Here is a 21,578-nt window from a genome sequence, read left to right on the forward strand (position 1 = left end):
ACTGGATTATTATATTAGTATGATTGAGAATTTAAAATAATAGGATTTAAAATAATATCTATTTATTTATCCATTTAACTGTCAGGTAGTCCACACAGGTGATGAACACCTATAAATGTGGACAACAGAACAAATATACATAGAAATAAAAGACAACCAGCAAAAAACTACAGTTACAACACACAATAAATGGAAATAAAGATAAAATTATATTAAACAACATTTTGTACACTGACAGACATGCCCAGGTACTGGGATTTTGTACAGTGACAGACTGACACCCAGGTACAGGGATTTTGTACAATGATAAACTGACACCCATTGTAGGCCACACACTTTTGATATGTTTATGAAGTTTGACAAACTTTGAATAAGTTACTGGTTGATAAAGTCTTAATACATTGTTATTGTTGTGTACTTCTTAAATTCCATGGATCAAAAAACACTGTCTTTGGTGTTTGTACAGCATGTCCTTGCATTTGTGTATCTGGGTTTTGATTGATAGAAATCACAGGGGGCTCAAGCTTGGTTATGATTATGAAAACAAATAATTAAACAACGTATAAATACCAACAAACATGAACAATAGAATAATTACAAATCAGTATCAACAATGTTTCTATGTAACAAGAATTACTATATCTTTTCGTATATGTACATGAAGGGGTCATACTCTCTTCACATATTGTTTTTGTAATCATAACTAACTAAGCCTGAGCCCCCTCTGATAGAAATGCATAACCTAGCTATAAAGAGATGCTACTTGTTATCCAACATTATGTGTGTGCGCTCCTGTAAAGAGAACACTTTGTATAAGGGAAGGGGAGGGGGGGGGGGGCACTCAACAGAAGTAAGTCATAAACCCACAGTCCCCTTATCTGATAGAAAGACTGTGCACAAACTATTAATGAGGTTGGTGGCATATCCTGTATATTCATCCACATGTTCTTACATGTAGTACTTCTGTTGAGATACATGTATGAAAAAAATGATTAAAATTAACAAAAGAAATTATTTTTTTTTAGTTCACCTTGGATAAAAAAATGTTTTGTTAAATTCAATTTATACATCATTATCTTGTGATTGTTATTATAATGTATTATAACAGCAATGGTTATATCTAAATTGATAGCACCTCAGCATTCTTATAAAAACTGCCATTTATGCCATTGAGCAGAATCAAATTACACTACGTTCTTTAGATTGACTATGGCCTACAGTGTGATGTATTGACCATATATGCAATGAATATTGCATACTGGGCATATGAACCTCCACTTTATAAGAATATGATCTCCATCTTTTTTAACCCATGCCTGGAACATTGTTTACAGGAAAATATAACACATGAAAGAAATCACCCATTTGGGAAGCACATCCACATCCACCTTCCTGTGGGAGTATGCAGACCCCAGCCTGATACAACAAGATGCAGTCAATAGTCCCTGAACGTATGGGCAATAGTCTTTGTCCAAATGGGCAATAATCACCTCATGCGGGCAATAATGTATTTCATGTAAGTCATGTGATTTGATTCTGACCAATGGCATATTTTGCAGGAACGTCGAGATGTATATAGTATGTTACATGTATAAATTATTCAAATGTAGGGATGTTGCTGTTATATAATGCACGTGTACTCTTGCATGCAACCTTTGTAATTACTTAATATTATTGACAAGTATTAATGGTTTTGAAATTACCATATGGCAACTTCTCTGGAATTATTTTTTTCCATTATTGTAAAGTATTTGCATAAACCAATTAAAATATATATGTCCCTGCATTTCGTATGACGCTTCCTGATTCCCTTCACACCAATGGTTTAACCCATACGATGTCCTGTATGCGCAGTACACTTGCGCACAACACCATCGGAGAAAAAATAGATCGTCGCCATTTACATTTGTTGAAAATTTTGGCGGTTTGTACATCTCCTATGTTAGTTTTGGTTTCCCTGTCGATAAAATGACGGCTTATGGGCTGATATCCATGGCCTTGGCGGAAGATCTCAATGATCCTTCTCCGACCATGGTGAATGTTCCGAAATCAATACTGACGGCATTAGAGGAAAATAAAAAATCCCAGCAGACGATCATCAGTGATCCGACAACAAAGACGGACAGTGACTTGAATGACCCAGATGCCGAAATTAATGACAACACGGAGCAAGAGGTTGATGAACTTATCCAAGATTTGTTGGCGAAATGTGATGATGAACTGAAAACTGTTGAAGTAACAACAGATGGCGTTATTATTAAGGTTGGTGTATTTATTTGTTCGCCAACAGTACTTCCATGATGTAGTCAGTCAGTGCATTTTGAATCTGAAGCTAGCAATACAGACATCTTTCATTTATCATCTTTTTCCCTACACCTCTGTGTATATTAAAGGTGGTAATATCAATGTTTGCAGTGAAATCTTCCATGTCAAATATCCATGACGTAGAGAGAGTAGGGAAACCAGGTTGAAGATAACTTATATAGATCAATGCCACATGTAAAAGATTCAGTGACCATATACTATAATATAGTAATATGTGGAAATAATATCAACTGTCAATCTCTCAATTTATTCTAAATTTAGGATGACTTGATACAGGATGGTGAAAAGTTACAGGAATACAAAGCAAATATAAAGGACAACATGTCTGAAATGAAAAGTATGACGATTCAAGTTCAGGTATGTAAACTGGCACTGTGTAACACTATTACAATGTAACAATAATCAGATTTGCTTTTGTGCAAACATGTTTGTAATGAAGAATGGGCCATTGAAAGAATATGATTTTGTGAAATAATAATATTCCTCAGGAACCCTGTCTAAGAGGCCTATGCATATCTTCTTTGTTTAAAAGGAGGAAGTTAGTATTAGGAACACTTTAAATTTAGGTGACATTTGGCTTGACTTTACTATCTCATTCAAATTATTGCAAACAAATATCAGTATTATTACAATTTGCAGCCTTACTTTAATGGTTACTATTCATATCTGTTTCCAATCCTACCCAGTGGGAGTGGCTGAGGAGAGAATGTATACTGAAGCCTGCCCCCATGTGGTCAAAATATGACTCTTTGGGGAAGACACAGTCCAGTACTAGAATGAATTAAACACAGTTATTGACCCAAATTTGTTCTTTCTGAGGCAGATTGCTTTGCACAGCTCAATTGTGTGACCACCAAAATCGAATAAAAATGAATAAGTCACATTTGTAAAAATCATTGTTTGTAACCATAAATCGTAACTCTGCTGGAAGGGCTCTCCTTATTCTCCAAGATTGCAAAATACCAGTATAGCAACTAAAAATAATTCCTTAGGCCTTTTCAACTAAACATGCTCAGTTTTGAATGGATTTGAAATTTGCTTTTGTGAATGAATGTTACAATATACTAATAAAACTTCTATTACCCCTCTTAGGCAAAGTGTGATCAACTGATTGAGAAGGTAAACCAATCAATGCATAAACTAATCAGTGCTTTAGAAGATAGAAAAGCTGCAATGGTTGAAGAGATAGCTTCTGCCTTCAGGATTCAATTGGATAAACTAAGTCTTCATAAGGCTACATTAGAGGAAGGATTAGAAACAACAGATGAACTACTACAAAAAGTTGACAATGTCAAAAACTTGGATGAATCAGAATTTTTGGATGTAAGTAACTGTGACAACTATTTTTTTTTTATTGTCATAACTTTCACAGAAACATTAGAACGAGTACACTTGTAGCCTTGAAATAACAAGAGGTCCTGAATTGGGGGGGGGGGGGGGGGGGGGGTAATTTGAGGCTTGGCAGCACCCCAACACTGTATCTTGCAGGTTAGAGGGAGAGAGACTGTTTGAATTTAAAAGGGGCTTTGCCTTATTTGTGTGTCACAGGAACAACTCTATGGATTATCAGATAAAAAAACTCCACTTATTGGTAGATAGAAAATGGAAGTTGTACATTATCCTGCTTATGATGCCAGGTATCAGCAAATGGCAATAGCCGGCATGTATTTGTCTAGTTTTTCCCATTCATCAGGGGAATCTGAAGCTTGTAGAATCCATATGCCCGGAAGCTGTTGGTTTACCCAAAAGATAAAGCAAAGAAGGAAGATAAGTGTGGTGTAATCTATCAAATGTCATGCAGTGCTTCATACACTGTGGAATGCACCTTGTCAGTGAGGTTAAAAGGAAATAAATGTGATTGCAATAAATCTACTAGTACTGTACCGGCACACATCTTGATACATGATCATCAGCAGTAGCCCAACAAGGGCTGTTGGGAGAATGTCATGTCAAGGTCATCAATAGAGCAACCAATTGGCATAAACTGACATTCAGGAAGGTATTTATATCAAGAGTTGCACCAATAAATTTAACAGAGATGAAGCATGATACTCTCTTCCTAAGAAGTAAGATCTATGGGATTGTTATCACGGTGAACAGCGCCACCTATCATTGAGTTTTCAAGAGACTAAATGGCTCAGGCACAGCATCAAGGAGGCTATTTATATCAAGAACTGCCCCAATAACTTCAACAGAGATGAATGGGTGAAAATTAAGCTAAAATCAATGAAAGACCTCCTTATTGGCTGTTTTTACATGCCTCACAGGAACTTGAGTGACCTAACAAAACTGAACAATTCTCTACAAAAAATCAATAACTCAAACAACTCAAAACATGTGATTTTGTCAGGAGATTTCAATTGCCCTGACATAAACTGGGATACTGCTTCAGTAAATGTGAAAGCACCAAACCGAGATGTTCATCAAGTTCTAATTGACATTGCTTCAGAACACCACCTGACACAGATTCATGAGTCACCAACCCGGGAGACAAATATGCTCGACCTGGTATTTACGAGCAATCCTTCCCTCATCAAATCATCCACTAATGTCCCAGGAATATCTGACCACGACATGATCATTACAGACACCGACATCAGACCAATGTACAACAAACCTAAACCAAGAAAATGTTATCAATATTCCAAAGCAAATTGGGATGCCATCAAAAAGGACATGTTAGATCTCTCACATAAGATATTAAACAAAACATCTGCCAGTGCCATAAACCAGAACGCAACACCTGTTGTGGTACAGTCATTGTGGGATATATTTAAATCTGGTATTGCAACAGCAGTAGATCAGCATATCCCCTCAACAATGCGGAAACCAAGATATTCGGTTCCCTGGTTTAACAAGTCACTGAAACGTATGGTAAGGAAAAAGGCCAGGCTTTATAAGCAGGCAAAGACAACAAACAAGTGGTCAAACTACAAATTTTACCAAAAACAGTGTAAACAAGAATTCAGAAAGGCTGAAAAAGATCATGTAAATAGTATCATAAAACAGGGCTTAGACCAAAACAACACCAAACCATTTTGGAAGTACGTTAAATCCAAACGCCAGGATAATATTGGAATAGCACCCCTCAAACAAAAAGGTCAGCTAATAAATGATAGCAAAGGAAAGGCAGATATCCTGATTGAACAATTCAAATCTGTGTTTACAAAGTCCTCATCAACAGATGCCATGCCGACAATTAGAAAAGTAAAGAAACTAAAACCATTGGAACAGTTAACAATTGATAACAAAGGAGTGGAAAAATTATTAAAAACAATAAATCCATCGAAGGCATCAGGTCCAGATTTAATACCAAATCTTGTGTTACGCGACTGCGCTGAACAACTCGCACCAGGACTAACAAAAATATTCCAAATTTCAGTTGACTCAGGATCCTTACCAGACGACTGGCTTACAGCAAACATTGCCCCAGTGTTTAAAAAAGGGGATAAACACTTACCAGAAAACTACAGACCGATTTCACTAACATCCGTTACAAGTAAACTCCTTGAACACATAATTTGCCGACATATTCTTCAACACTTGGAAAGAAACCACATACTGTCATCACTAAACCACGGTTTTAGGTCAGGTTTTTCTTGTGAAACCCAATTAGTTGTAACTCTCCATGATTTCATGAAATCTTTCGATCTGAACATCCAAACAGACATTGCTATATTGGATTTTTCCAAGGCATTCGACACGGTCCCTCACAAAAAGCTTCTCTATAAGTTAAACAACTATGGCATCCATGGATCTATCCACTCGTGGATTACATCTTTCCTCACAAAACGTTACATGAGAGCAGTAGTGGAAGGGGAATACTCAGACCTAGTTACCGTTGATTCCGGAGTCCCCCAGGGCACTGTACTTGGGCCGTTACTATTCTTGTGCCACATAAATGACTTACCTGAGTGTGTCAAATCAAATGTTAGACTCTTTGCTGACGACTGCCTATTGTATAGACAGATCAAGACCTATCAGGATCACTTCACTCTGCAAAGAGACTTAGATCAACTGGAAATATGGGCCACCACTTGGGGGATGCGCTTTAATGCCAAAAAGTGCTACATCATGTCTCTTCGAAATAAATCTTCTCATTTCTATACACTGAGTAACTACATATTGCAGCAGGTCACACAAAATCCTTATCTTGGTCTCACTTTGTCAGAGGACATGAAATGGACTCCACATATTGCAAATATCACAAAGAAAGCAAACTCTACATTGGGGTTTCTGAGAAGAAACCTTCGTCACTGTACGCAGTCATGTAAGAAAACAGCTTACATCTCACTAGTAAGATCCATGCTAGAATATGGTTCAGTGGTTTGGGACCCTTACTTACATAAAAACATTGACCGACTCGAACAGGTACAGCGCAGAGCAGCACGTTTCATCACAGGGAACTACAGGAGTAGGGACGAAGGGTGTGTCACCAAAATGGTAAAAAGCCTCGAACTTACATCACTCCAGGATAGACGCACAGCAAACAGGCTAATTTTTCTATACAGGGTGGTTGAGGGCCTAGTACCAGCAATTCAACCAGCGGACTATCTTAAACCCATAAGACCCAAAAGATCTATAAAAGCTAGGAAATTTGCCGACTGTATCTCAGCTAACATTGTTGAACAAAGAGTTACTAACAACTCAAAGTGCTTTGAAATTGACAATTGTAAAACTGCTCAATACAAACAGTCATTCTTTGTAAAAACACTAGTAGACTGGAACCATCTGGACAATAGTACTGTGTGCGCTAAATCTTGTGACGCCTTTAAAATGGCAGTCACTGTCAAAAACCATTCTGACTAAATACTCTCCCCCGGTGTGTTATTCCTTACCCAGGACCTACACCGTAACTATACAGATACAGATACAGATGAAGGATGATACTTTCTCCCTAAGGTCTATGGGAGCATTCTCTTTGAGATGATCTTAGTTACAAATATTTTATAAATCTATGATAGAGTGAACAAGACTGATAGTTTGGTGAAAGTGCTGAGCTGTATCAAATTAAGTTGTATGTATTGGTTAAATTTCTAGTACTCGTGATGTATTTGTCTTATGACATTCTAAAGTTATGAAATCACAAGCACAACTTTCTCCCTAGTACAAATTGACATACTTACTTGCGTATACACATATAACAGTGTCCTCTTTACCAAACTCTTTACTCCCCTGAGTGTACTTACAGCTCAGTGCTATACTAGTCTGGATGCCAGGGTGGTCGCTAGTAAAAGAGAGATCGAGAGGATTCGATGAAAAATGTCAATAGACATAAATGCTATACATACTAGTTACTAAATATGTGGGACCACCTCACATGTAAGTTTTATATATAACTTATACAAAGTTTACATGTTCATGACTGAATCTTGATCATACGTAATTAAAAAGTCACCTGAATGAAACGCCGTTTTTATTTCAATACAGGAAGCTGTTGACATCAAGAACAGATTCATACTAGCCACCAATCTTGTGGAAATATTGAACGAAGACCATCAAGCAATGAAAGATACTTGCATGCCATTGGAATTTAACATGGAAGTATACATTAATAGAAAGTACAAACTACGGAAATTGGATTTACTGAGGAGAAGTAAGAAGACCATGGTAGATTCAATAACAGAGCAACTTGATAGAAAAGGTATTCCTTTGATTTTGCTGCAGGGTCCGTAATTAAAAACAGGTGTTGCGGGGTTCTGATTAATATATATAAAGTTTGTGTGTACAGCAGGGAATTTGTTGAAAAAAAGTGACGTTTATGTTCATATACATAATGTCAGGGGTGAACAAATCATTTTGTGAACTGGTGGTCCCCAGACCAGTGCATTAAAAAATCCAGTGGTCCTGCTGAAAGAATTAGTTGTCTCAGGTCCCGCTAACGTGAAACATTAAATCTTACCAATGAATCTGTATATTCAGATGACTTTTTAACAGTTATTAACAGTAAGGTACTGGTCCGACTGACCAGACAAGGTAAAATTTGCGTGGTCCACCCAAAAAAATCGCTAGTCTTGGACCCAGGACCAGTGGATTTGTTCACCCCTGAATGTGTTTGTATAATTTCATGGAAAAAGTATTTCATCTGGCATGAGTGAAATATTGGAAGTAATGTAAAAAAAGAAATACCCAAAAAACCCACCTGTACATATCCTTTTCCTTTGTCTGAAAATCTGAAATATAGATATATGGTTGCCATTTACTCGCCAGGATATACTAGTAGATTTGACAATTTTAATTGACACGATATCACTTGGTTTGTATGCAGTGTAATAAATGTGATGAAACCCTTTTATCCCCTTCGTGATTTAGCCAAAAAGGACAAGGAGAATTCAACAGATGAATCGGATAGTGTTCTAGCTGCAGTTGGGGATACCAAAAAAGCCATGGAAATGATCGCTTCCTATTGTGAACTGGAAAAGCTGCCACCATCCTATCATCTTGAGTCACAGCAGGGTACATCAGCTGTCAATAACAATGTTGCATTTAGGCAAGCCACAAATACTGCAGCACAGTTTCCATCCCATCAAATAGGAGTAAGGAATCATATGGCCAGTGCAAAGTCTCGACCAGTAATTTTATCTCAGGCATACCAAACACAAACAAACAGACAGCAAACACAGCCATCACAGCAGTCAGCCTCTCAACGAAATATACAATACTTCATGTCACCTTCTCAGTCACAGAATTTGCAAGTCATGCGAGCAGGTGTGATCAATAGTCAAATTGCTGTTCCAACTGGAATTATACCAGCAAGGACCCAAGCTCCAACTATGATGAGCTTACAGACTATAGCAAATTATGGACAACAGAAAACAAACCAGATGGATCCATCTTCACGTAGATATGTAGTCTTGCCAGTGTCTTCACAAGTACAGTACCAGCAGGCCAGTGCTGGGATAAGTCAAACCAGTAAAGGAAAAGCTCCAACATCAAATGTAAGTGTTCGCTCAACTTACAAACCACAGTATCAATATGTTAGTGGAGCAGCTAGTTCCACCTATCAGCTTCCAACTCTCTCTCAGCATCTAATTCCGAATTCAAATGCTCAAAAGGACCTGATGAGTAACCAAGCTAAGAAGAGGAAAACACCACCAATATCTGTTATTGGAAAGCCACCAAAGAAGAAACTTCAACAATTAAAAATCTTGTCTGTGAAATATAAGAGTGACCAGGATTATCAATGTAGGAACAGAACTCGAGAATACAACCAACTTGCGTATCTCTACAGGACTCATCAAATAAAGGGTAAGGGATTTCACTATTTGTTTTAAATACATACCCACATTTGCTTCGTTCTTTTTTTTTTGAAGACTACTTTTTCTGTTACACTGATGGACAGCTTTTTTTCTTGTCCAAATTTTAATCGTAATCCGACATTAGCCTTTAAACATCTCTAGATGCAAACAAAACTATTGGCAGGACATTACTGATAATATATTCTAGACACCCATTTTAGAATTACTGGTTGAGTGACCAGCTATTCTAAATGCCAAGTACAAAACAGTTCAGACTCTAAAAGTAACTTGTGTACAGCAATTTTGAAATTAATGATATTTCTCTCTCCACTTACATTGTAGGTATTTATTCTCAGGAAGTTCTCATTGATCAATTTTGCCATGTTTTGCACCAGAGACATTTTTTTCCCCATATGTTCAAGTTCATGACTTCCAACTTCATGTATACTGCAAATAAGAAGTGTGTAATACAAATGTATAAGTATGTACTGTGAAGTAGAGATAGTTTTTGCTACTAGAAAATTTTTGCGATTTCACAGTCTTCAGCTACTAATTTTCACTAATTACCAGACTGGTACGTTGTTTTCAGGCATTTTCAGTACTACTACTTGTTTTCTAGCAAAGTAAGTGAAAATAAATCTAGCAAAAAATTCCAAGTTTACAGTGCATGGTACATTAAATCTCTGTTTATAACTGCACTCAATATGTCTTTGTGTTTCAGCTTTTGATGTGTGCTTTGATGAGTGTACAGCACATCCATTCATAGAAGTCCTCAATCCCAAGCAGATTGTATACAATAAAAATAGAGAAGTGGTACCATGTACATGTACGCCAGACACTCAAACTCCATTTGAGGTAGGTCTAATAGCACCACCATGTTGTTCATAAAGATGTCTACCTTTATCAAGTTGTGTGGTATTCATCAGTCAAGATCTACATCATTCTTTATCAATTATTTTTGTTTACTGCATCCTTCTTTTACTGTGTACTGCATAGGTAACAAAAGTGATAGATTGGCATATGCGGATAAATTTTTTTTTTTTCAAAATCAACACAATCTGTGCAGCCATGCTACAATACCATTGGCGCTATTTTAAGAATTTGCACTTAATATTCAAATTATTCAAAAAGAAAATTGTGTAGTAATACTTGCATAAAGAAACTCTACATGAGATTAGAATAAATATATGAGATTTTAAGTTTTAACGCTACTGATATTAGGTTCCAGTAGTACTATGTTGTTATGTATCTCCTGGTATTTGGATTTGAAATGGTTCATGGCCCACTCAGAATCTGCAAGTTGTCAGTTTGTGCCTCCCCACAATCATTTGGCTGTGAATCCTTAGGCAGTAATGTAATTAAGTAATTACTTGAACCACAATTACAACCCCAGTAAGATACAACATGTAATGTAATGCCAATCAGCGAGCACCTACAGAAGACTGATTAGGGCTGAACAACACAAACCATCATGATCTTACAGTCTACAGCCCAGTTGTATTACATATTTTGTGATTGTACATCACTGGGCTGTTCAGTTTGCAACCAAATGAACAACATTTTGTATTGCTTTATGTCAAGGTGCTTCTGAGAGATTTCCCCCAGGCTATACTGCTGCCATAGAAACTTGGATTCCATTGTTTGATTTCTTGAAAATAATACAATACATTTACACAAAAATATTTCTTTTTCATATACAAATGTACATGACATGATCGTTACTTTCTAGATAGAGCACAGGATGCTGCAGTTTATGCATAAAATGCATGCATTGTTTTCATTTACCTTGTAAGAAGGCATCTTAGCTGTAAATATGTGTAGCATGTTATCTGATACATTTTTCACTCTGGATTTTTTTTTAGGGTATGTCAACCAGCATCTTTGGAAGTCAACCCTTACCAGCTGAAAAATGCTACTGGGAAATTCTTGTCAGGAATTGTGTTTTTACTATTGGTGTTGCATTTAGACAAGTAGCTCGCTCTCACTTCCTTGGTTATAATGCCGCATCGTGGTGTGTCAAATACCAGCCACAGGCAGGAATGACCTTCATCCATAATTGCCACCAGAATCCAGTTTCCCTGTATACACCTTCCATAACGAGGTTAGGTGTACTGCTTGACAGGGAGAAGGGAGTCTTGGAATTTGTGAATGCAGAGGACAAGACCACATTAGTGAAAGTCCACACTAAGTTTGTGTCGGCGTTGTACCCTGTGTTCGGTCTTGGAGAGGGAGGGTCTATGAGCATCAATGCAGGATTTCCATATCCAAGTACAATACTTAGTAAAAGAAAGCATGTGCTGTATCCACAGCCCAGTGGTGGTGTGCCATCAAGGCTACCCGTACAGTCACCACCAGTTAAACAGGCACCGAAATTTAAACCAGCCATTACCTCAGCACCTGTCCCAACCATGTTAACCAGTGTCGTTCCCAAATCTTTGTCTGCAGCTGTGCCCTCCCGAGTAAATGTGGCTGTATCTCAAAATCCTAACTCTTCAGTTGTTGCACCAACACCTGTTGCTGTGAGCAGTGCAATAGGGTCAACTGTACCTAGTAATACACCAAATTTTTCAGCTGTTCCTGTTGGTATCATACCAGCTGGTCAGTTAGCAGTTCCTGTAGCAAGTGGAAGCACATCAGCTAACCTTGTGTGAAAAGAACAGACTTGTACAAACAAGTACTGTGGTAAAATAAACGTGGAATCAGACGGTTGTCACTGGCGAGATGATTGACTTAATTCTTTATGCCATGTACATAATTCAGAAAGGAACTGAGATAAACAGTCAGTCCTTGTGGGACTTTTTGAAGACTCTGTCAGTGTGTGATGTCTATGTCGTGAGATTTTTACTGACTGTACAGCATTTTTTGAGGCACTAAAAAAGAAGATATTAATGGTATGACCATTCATTTTATAACAGATCATGACAATTTATAGCAACTTCTTATTGCACTGTAAACTGCCATAAAAAACACCTGTTCATTTCTACTCCCATTTGGGAGCCTACATCTTACATGAAGTGCAGTTGAATTTTTTTTTTTTTTTTTTTTTTTGAAAAGTGAGTTTCAGTTCTTACTACAGTATTTATATTGATAAGGTTATTTGTATTTACAAGTAAACAGAGTTGGAGTTCAAAGTCAGGTAGAAAATTATTGGTCAGAGAAATGACTTGTAGAATTACCAGTTCTAACTCCTGGAAACATTTTGCTGTCACCTGGTGGAACTTCATGTACGTATTCTGAAAATCAAGTATGAACCATAGTTTTATGAAGCAGAAGTAATATAACAGGATAAGAATTATTCACTTGTGGATGAACTACATTTTTTGTACTGATCTTCTCTTGTGAGAACCCACAGAGGTTGACTGGTCATCCAAAGCAGGATTTTATTAATGCACTACAATTAGTATCACACATTAGTACATGTACAATATTTCTAACTCTCCTTTTTCAGACCGTAATACATTATGTACGTTTAGTGCAACAATGCAATGTTTAGTTGACTGCGTGAGTGTGGCTGGGGACAGCTGTTGGTTATAGCATGGTGTAGAAAGGACTACATGCAAGTGTTTTTGCCATGTTTTGAGAACCCTGGTAACAGGGAGGATCCTGTAAAATTTAAATAGATTTCCAGACTTTGTACCATCACTCCGGTCAAGAATCATGGTAAATGTCATGAGAGTTTGGGGTAGAATTTGCCTACTTTACCCGCTACCGAAACACGATGTTATGAGGAGAGCTTTCTATTGCAAAATGTTACAGTTCACACTTACTTTATATGAGCACTAACATTTCACAATGTAGTACATAATATACATAATTTCAATGTGACAACGAAACACTTTGCTTTGGAGTGACCAATGCTATGTTTCTTCCATGCTTCCTACCTGTGTGATTGTTGTGTAGATACTGCCTGTCCAGAGTAAAAAATAAAAATAAAAAAAACACTTGGGAAAACGGATGAAAAAATTGCAATTGACAATTTTTTCTGTCACAATAATGACATTTTATAAATTGATTGAATGAATTGTGTGATTTTGCAGATCAACCAAAGCATACAAATCAATTGATGGTAATTGGAAGGTTTTATTTCATATAAACAATGAAATCATGACCTATCTCTGAAATGAATGATCATGTGAATCAGAATGTGTGCACCATCTGTGATACACGCCGCAAATGAATTTCAAAATGAAAGCCACCAAATGCACATGGTCTGCAAACTACTGTAGTGTACAGGACACAGGGTAATTTGTCAATTCCAGCTGATACATGGTATTATATCTTTAAAACCATGCCTTACATTTAGTGCAGGAACACATACAATTTTTGGAAGTGTGAATCTCATGGCAAACACACTGCCAATGCAAATTACAGAAGCCATTGTCTAGTCAGTTCATATGAACTGGTGTTTCAAAAACTTGGTTCATGTTAACTGCACACATGGCCTCTTCTATTAACAAGTCTTTTTTTTTTCATCTAAACTGCATTTGGCAAATTTGAGTTCAACTGTTGCACTTATTAGCAGTGTTAGCTAACCATTTGCAGCAGAGGCCACAGGCCACAAATATTGAGATTCAAACTCCACTCTGACAGTTTTTTGTAAATAATGCTATTGTACAAACAGCTCATCACTAAATTTTTGCTAATGTAGTCCAATTTTTGGTCCACCGTTCATATTTGTTTTTGATGTTTTCTTAAAGAACATCAGTAGTTTTTTTTTTATATAAACCATGAAATGAAATTGCATCTGATTTAAAATCTTAATTATTACAGTCAAAATCATTGTCATTGAGTACACAAGTTATCAGTGTTTTGTGAAGGTTTGGGAAGCTTGGTAACAAGAGAAAGTAAATCTGGTAAACTTTGCATGGAGTGTCATCCTTTGTACCATAATTTTGATGGGGAACCCCTGTAAAAGTAAAAGACCAGGGGATCTCATGTACTTTTTACCTAGTACTGTTACTACCCATAGCGAAACACTGTCAGTTATGTGCCAAATAAATGTGCATGCATTTCAATGGCTCTAGTTATGTAGCAGAAAATAGGGTCCATTAGATCACCGCATATTGAGAATTTTTGGTGAAGGGTCACCAAAATATATTCTAATCACGTGGTGTTAGTTTTTACTGCTAGTTTTCCTTGTAGATATTTCAGTAAAATATTTTATTATTTAATAAAAAGTTTTACTTCACAGTACTTTTGTGTCTTCTGTACTTGTAGATGTGGAATATTATTTGAATACTCCAGTAAACAGATGAAATCAAAATTTACCAGCTGTGTATGTTTTTTGATGTTTCAATGAACTTATGGACAGAGCTATTTGAATGTGCTTGAAAGTACATGTGTGTTGGTGTGAATGAAATGTACAGAGCCATTTGAGTGTGCTAGAAACTACATGTGTGTTGGTGTGAATGAAATGGACAGAGCTATTTGAATGTACTTGAAACAACATGTGTGTTGGTGTGAATGAAATGGACAGAGCTGTTTGAATGTGCTTGAAACTACATGTGTGTTGGTGTGAATGAAATGGACAGAGCTATTTGAATGTACTTGAAACGACGTGTGTTGATGTGAATGAAATGTACAGAGCTATTTGAATGTGCTTGAAACTACATGTGTGTTGGTGTGAATGAAATATACAGAGCTATTTGAATGTGCTTGAAACTACATGTGTGTTGGTGTGAATGAAATGTACAGAGCCATTTGAATTTGCTTGAAACTACACGTGTGTTGGTGTGAATGATGTATTGCTGTACATCTGCCAAAATTTATGTGATCAGCATCACAATTGTGTTCCTGTTCGATCTGGCTTCATCTGACATCCTTGTCATTATTTACTTCAAGTTGATCGCATTCTTACACACATCATTGATGTTGCCATGCAGTAATCACATAAACACCATTTGTGTTGCTATGCAGTAAGCGATATCATCACATATATGCAACTGGATCACATACATCATTGTTGCTATACAATCACCCAACCTTCACACATGTAGAATTTTAGTCCATCCCTCCAAATAATGGTATATATCGCTGCAGTTAATCTCATCGCACTATTTGTGAAACAGAAGGACAGATGTGATGATGAAGTAGATATTGCTTTCCTCGTTGCTCAGCAATCACATAATCTTCATATATACAGAAATTAGTCTGATCACCCAAAATATATACATGTATAAGATATGTTTAAAATAGAATAGAAGAGATAGGTAAGATGTAACAAAAAACAGAAGATGGTAGTTTTCCATGTATTATAGTCAGGAATAATCATGGGATAAATGCATACCTCGGTCAGGATAAATTTTTGTATTCTGATCAGGATAAATGACTTTCGAATGCACTTTTGCATGGTGCATACTGACACAGGTATACCTACAAAAAAGCCATGGATTGGACATAGCTGTGCCGCCCTCTGGTGTTTGATTCTATAACCGAGTTGATGAAGAAGGAAATGGCAGATTGGAAGGAAGTCACAGGTCACTTGATTGAGACAACTATGAACAACTGAAATCAGACATAGTTATTCTTTTTATATTTGTATATTTACCATATTTGACTAAGCTTACTCAACTACACATAATTTTCTAGATTCTGCAATCATCATTTAGATCTCTAAACTATGACACTGTGGATTATGATATGAAGATGAATATTATAAAACAACGTACAATATGCAAAAAGGAGAGTGGTTTGTCTCATCTTTCTGACCCCAAAATAACAAGGAGAACAAGTCATGCAATTGGTCACTATTTATTTGGTCTAATCAATTCTGCATAAGTCCACTGAGTTACCATAATGTCAGTCCCTGGGGTGTAGTACCGGTATGACTGAGTGAACACCTGACAATCAATTTCTTCAAATTTCAACCTATTACCAGCCTTTCTTTGTAATTCTCCATTCATTTGACTTGATCTCCGACCACAAAAAAAAAATTTGTGGTCTGAGATGTGATAGAATATTTACATCTATACTTCTTATACCTTCTACATACTCCTCAGAATTTACTTCAATGTTTGTATTTCCCCAATTTTCAGAAATAGCATTACTGTAATGTAATACTGGTAATGTTACAATGATATCTCAAGTAGCCAGCTTTCACTTTGTAAAAAAAAACCAAAGCTTTATTTACAAAAGTCTTGAAACAGAATTACATATCTACTGTAAGAAACCATGTTACATACCAGACGGATAAAAAAATACATAAGTTTCCCCTTTATTTGTCTTCATGGAAAGTACAAGTGACACACTAAATATTTGATTTGTACAGATATTTATTTATAGCTACAGAAAAAACATTAGTGTATAACAAAAATAAAGCCAGAATTGGAATCAAAATGTTTACTTGTACACAGTAGATTTAGCATGTCATCAGGTTGATGACTTCAATATACATTTTCTTCAAAGTTTACCTAGAGATGAAATAACGGTAAATAATTTTTGTATTTTTATTTCAAATGCTATGACAGCTTATGCAAGGTAAAATACATGCAAAATAGGCTGTATTCTGGTTACCTACCTAGTAACAGTAATTTCAAGAGGAGAAGCATTGCAAGAGGGCACTACATAATAAAAAATATCGGCTAAAATCACATGGCATATACATGAACAAAAAGATAGCCAACTCTGAGTTCCTAAAAAATAACAACATCTGAAAAAAAAAATGTTATCGGTAGCAGAATGCTTTGAATAGGTGAGAATGCAACCAACTTTTACAGTGGGAGAGTTAAATAATGACTTTTCAATGGAAGCTAAATTACTGCTTCTGAACAGCACTCCTAGTGGCCAAACTATAAAATCCTTTTGTCTTTCTGATGACCAGATATATGGTGTGATATACCATACTTCAACTTTGAAGCCGCTCATATAAACATAACACTGTTGGGTTACTGACTGTGCCATGAAAAGCACCAATCAAAGCCCACATCAAGTAAATAATCATTACAACATAAAAGTCGCATTGACCGTACAAAAATGGCGATTTGATCATGCAAAAGGACGATCACTGTGAAAAAAAAGAAGTGAACAAATTCATGCTGTGACTGTAAAACCAGCATACATACTCTCACTTTATGAGAGACATTTTGAGATACATTTTCAAGTCTGAATATGAAAATTCATGATGGCAGTTTAGTGGAATTTCATTACAAGAAATTCCAAGAATTTAAACCCGAGTAAACTTCATTCATGGTGCACTAGCCAACACATTATGAAAGTGAAAGACTTCATCGCTATCATAGACAGCAACTTCAGTATTACACTCAGAACATCTGACAGGATGATAAATCTCCTCTGCACTTGAACTAGCTGTACCTTCACTACCCTCAGCTTTAACATACTCTGGCTTGAACCTTTTCTGTTTCCGATTTCTGTTACTTTGTTTCGCTGGTTCTTTGTAGCGTAGGATTTCGTCATGCACAATGGCGCAGTTGACGACGAACATTGCCCTAAACTGATGTACATACACATCATGTCGCTGACAGTCTAAACACAGCAATGCCATACAAGCAGGACAGTTCAAAACTGCATCAGAAGTAGGATTTTTCGGTTGATTCTTCTGAGTACGTCCTTTCTTTTCTGTTTTTTTACTCGACTTCATGCCAGGATTTTCTGACTGAACAGTTCTGTACTTCTCTCGCTGTTTTTCCACCCAGCGTTCATTTTCATCGTCAATATTTGGATCGTAGAAAAGTTCATCATTGGTGAGTACCTTGTGTTTCCTTTTGTCTGAAATAAATGAAGTACAAGAAATATACTTTCAGGAATGGACTATTTTATAATATAATACTAATAATCATCATACTGGATAGTTCTGTAAGTATATATACAAACTTGTCTCCCAAGACATCCAGTGAGGGCTGTCCGTCCCTCATGTGTTCAATGTTAGTGCAGGAGGAAACCAGAGTACCTTGGGAAAATCTGCGTTGTTTGGTTGAGTCAAATTAAACAACACTCTTCTTACTTACAGCGTGGTAAATTCAATCAAACCCAGAATGAGTTTGAACCCCGACCGCAGTGGTAAGAGGCAAGTGGTTTAACCACTCAGTCATTGACAAACCATCTTAATGGTTTCAGTGTGGTTGTATCAAACACAGCCAGTTAACACTAACATGAAATGGGTGGTATACAGTTGACTTTGGCTAATCATCTTCAGGTGCATAAAGCGTTGATCTGAATTCACCTTGTCAACACCTTACCTCTTTTCTGTTTTTTGTCCTTGGGTGGTCTGTCTTCTTCATCCTCTATATCAGAATCAAAGTAGATATCATCATAGAATTCATCATCTATTTTCTTCTCATCTCCAGTGGCTCGTTTTTTTTCTTTGTCTGGTGTTTTTGATGTTGATGCAGTTTGTCCATCTGGTAAAGTGTGAACACCTACAAAGTTGGGGGAAAATGCGCTGAGGTCAAAACATAGGAGGGTATGATATATGAACATCAAAATTTAACTATGTGTGATTTGTAATGTACGGTATAAATCCAGACTGTATAACATGAGGTTATTACCCAATATCACCTCTTCATTCATCATATTGCCATGACTACCACTCCTGCATTGTAACACAGGTTGTAAAGAAGGAACATACAGTTCATTGTAATGATCATGAACTAAATACATGTACTGAAAGTCAGCAAAAATAGGTTTGAAACAAAAAAATAGGAAACATACTATATTACGTTGAAACAAAGCCATTCTCCTTTTTATGTCAAATATCAAAAGTTTGACATAGAGAAGCTTTCACCATTATATATTTCACTTCTTTCATTTAAAAATTCTAAGCTGACAGAGAGGAAAGGTAGCTAGAAATGTGGCAAGAATGTATGTAAAACAGTGGACCACAAATGCAGTCAAGTAAAGAGTTAGGGTTAGTTTGAATCTATAACTGGAAATACATATTTTTGACTAGGGGTAGTAAAAAATACTAGTATATTTTAACCCACAAACATCAACAACATTTCTAACCTCAAACACAAGCAGTCCACTGTTTTACATGTTCTCAAGCAATATTAAAGTAGTAGATTCATCAACTGGTTACCTCATCTACACACAAAGTTCTTACCCATATTTTTATGCTCTTCTTCTAATGATTTCATAGTTGCATCCAGTTCAGCTTCCACCTCTTTTTCAAATTCATCTCCACTAGATGATGCATCAGTCAGGTCTAAACTACCCCGACTAAGACTACGACTCAATCGTCTCTTCTGCTTAGGTGTTCCATGTAGTATGATTTCAAGTTCATCGTCTGAGCTACAAAGATAAATACAATACTTTGAAATGTACAAGTGTATAATGTTGCACTGAAAAAAAAAACTATGAATTGGCATCAACATAATAAAATGCACAGTTTTTCTACAAAATGTGCCCAGGTATAATCAGTAATAATCAACCATCCACCAAACATGTTCTTCCACCCATACACATTATATACATACATGTATCTATTACTAGCCAGTCGTTGGCCTTGCACCACATTAGTAGTATTATAGTCCTGTTCAAGACACTAGGTCTTTCATGTCAGCATGTTGTAGGAATGACTTCACACACACACAAACAAACATGCACACACAAACACACACACACACACGTGCACGCACGCACGCACACACGCACACACACACAGAATATTATTATCACACATGTACTGTACATTCATTTACTTTTTGAAAATCACAATCTGATTTTTACTTCTACACATTTTGTTAAGTTATGTATACACAATATCACAGTCCCTCTATATATAGCAGGACTGTGACCATATGTCTAAAACACAAATTCATTATAGTTCAGTCAGTAATATATGTTTGTGTGTGGGAGAGAGAGAGAGAGAGAGAGAGAGAGAGAGAGAGAGAGAGAGAGAGAGAGAGAGAGAGAGAGAGAGAGAGAGAGAGAGAGAGAGAGAGAGAGAGAGAGAGAGAGAGAGAGAGAGAGAGAGAGAGAGAGAGAGAGAGAGAGGGGGGGAGGGAGGGAGGGAGGGGGGGAGAGAGAGAGAGAGAGAGAGAGAGAGAGAGGGGAGGGAGGGAGGGAGGGAGGGAGACAGACAGACAGACAGACAGACAGACAGACAGACAGACAGACAGACAGACAGACAGACAGACAGACAGACAGACAGACAGACAGACAGACAGACAGACAGACAGACAGAGATGAAGTCGTCTCTCAATCTCAATTTCATATTCATTTTATACAGGGGGGATCCTTGATCCTGGAAAGTTATAGTCCTGCTTGCATACGGAGGAATTCGGGACTCGATTCTGAGATTAGAGTCAAGTCAGTAATACAGACTCGTGCACCGTCATGGAAGCAGGACTAGGAAAGTTATACCTCAATGGCATCCATGCATAGAAGCCTTTATTTCTCATGTTTGTATGCATAGTCATTTAAAAACTTCCTAGGTCTTCTCAGATCCTAAATCCTGACCCTAAACACAGTCTAAGATCTGACAATATATACTGGATGTATCACCAAACTAGGCTACACTTGCAAATAATATATTCCCCTGATTTTACCAGTAATATTGACAATGAATGATGATAAAAGGGATATCTGATCAATGCAAGACCATGCAACATTACCAAAATAAGTTGAACGTTTACCATTCTACATGCGACACTACGTGTGCCACTAAGTAGTGCGAAATGTCTTACATACCTATCGATCATACGATCTTCGTCATCACTTTCTTCAAATACACAGTATTCATCATAACCAGCCATTATTTGTTACTCTTGAACAACCTGCGACCATCGACATAAGCGCAACGTTGCGACGAAAGCGAGGCTTCATTCATACTCCCTATGCTTGCAAATTTTTATAAAACCCTTTAGCTTGTTAAGCTTTATACGTGCATATAATTTCGCATTTAATGCATGCTTTTAGTTACATTTTGACACACAGTTAACGAAACATTGTTCAGTCTGTTTTGTGCATTAATATTTAAGTGGTACAATGCATCTAAGGCTAGAGGAGTTCGGAAAACATATCAACAAAACGTAAGGATGACCTCAGGTGACCTTAGAT

At 36.9% G+C, this 21,578-nt stretch overlaps 2 protein-coding genes across 2 annotated transcripts; one reads left to right on the forward strand and one right to left on the reverse strand.

Moving 5' to 3' along the window:
• Window positions 1-1,968: 1,968 nt before the first annotated feature.
• Window positions 1,969-14,699, forward strand: LOC144444199 (uncharacterized). Its single transcript, XM_078133617.1, has 7 exons — window positions 1,969-2,262; window positions 2,587-2,682; window positions 3,418-3,648; window positions 7,756-7,969; window positions 8,638-9,573; window positions 10,285-10,418; window positions 11,426-14,699. Exons 1-7 carry the CDS (start codon window positions 1,969-1,971, stop codon window positions 12,212-12,214), a joined length of 2,694 nt encoding a protein of 897 aa, XP_077989743.1. The 3' UTR covers window positions 12,215-14,699.
• Window positions 14,700-16,780: 2,081 nt separating this feature from the next.
• LOC144453447 (E2F-associated phosphoprotein-like) lies at window positions 16,781-21,325 on the reverse strand. The gene is made up of 4 exons (XM_078144749.1): window positions 21,210-21,325; window positions 19,621-19,808; window positions 18,758-18,937; window positions 16,781-18,287 (listed from the first exon to the last, which is right to left on the reverse strand). The coding sequence occupies exons 1-4, from the start codon at window positions 21,272-21,274 to the stop codon at window positions 17,746-17,748; spliced, it is 975 nt and encodes a 324-aa protein (XP_078000875.1). The 5' UTR covers window positions 21,275-21,325; the 3' UTR covers window positions 16,781-17,745.
• Window positions 21,326-21,578: the final 253 nt, after the last annotated feature.

Source organism: Glandiceps talaboti, chromosome 2 (genome assembly GCF_964340395.1).
Source record: "Glandiceps talaboti chromosome 2, keGlaTala1.1, whole genome shotgun sequence".
NCBI classification, from domain to species: Eukaryota; Metazoa; Hemichordata; class Enteropneusta; family Spengelidae; genus Glandiceps; species Glandiceps talaboti.

Excerpts from the sequence above, each read along its gene's own strand:
- LOC144453447 (XM_078144749.1), bottom strand. The coding sequence starts at position 21,274 with ATGGCTGGTTATGATGAATACTGTGTATTTGAAGAAAGTGATGACGAA. Across the intron at positions 19,809-21,209 it reads GAAGATCGTATGATCGATAG|CTCAGACGATGAACTTGAAA; the intron begins GTATGTAAGACA and ends TTATCTTTGTAG. Across the intron at positions 18,288-18,757 it reads GGACAAAAAACAGAAAAGAG|ACAAAAGGAAACACAAGGTA; the intron begins GTAAGGTGTTGA and ends CATTTATTTCAG.
- LOC144444199 (XM_078133617.1), top strand. The coding sequence starts at position 1,969 with ATGACGGCTTATGGGCTGATATCCATGGCCTTGGCGGAAGATCTCAAT. Across the intron at positions 2,263-2,586 it reads CAGATGGCGTTATTATTAAG|GATGACTTGATACAGGATGG; the intron begins GTTGGTGTATTT and ends TTCTAAATTTAG. Across the intron at positions 7,970-8,637 it reads AGAGCAACTTGATAGAAAAG|CCAAAAAGGACAAGGAGAAT; the intron begins GTATTCCTTTGA and ends TTCGTGATTTAG.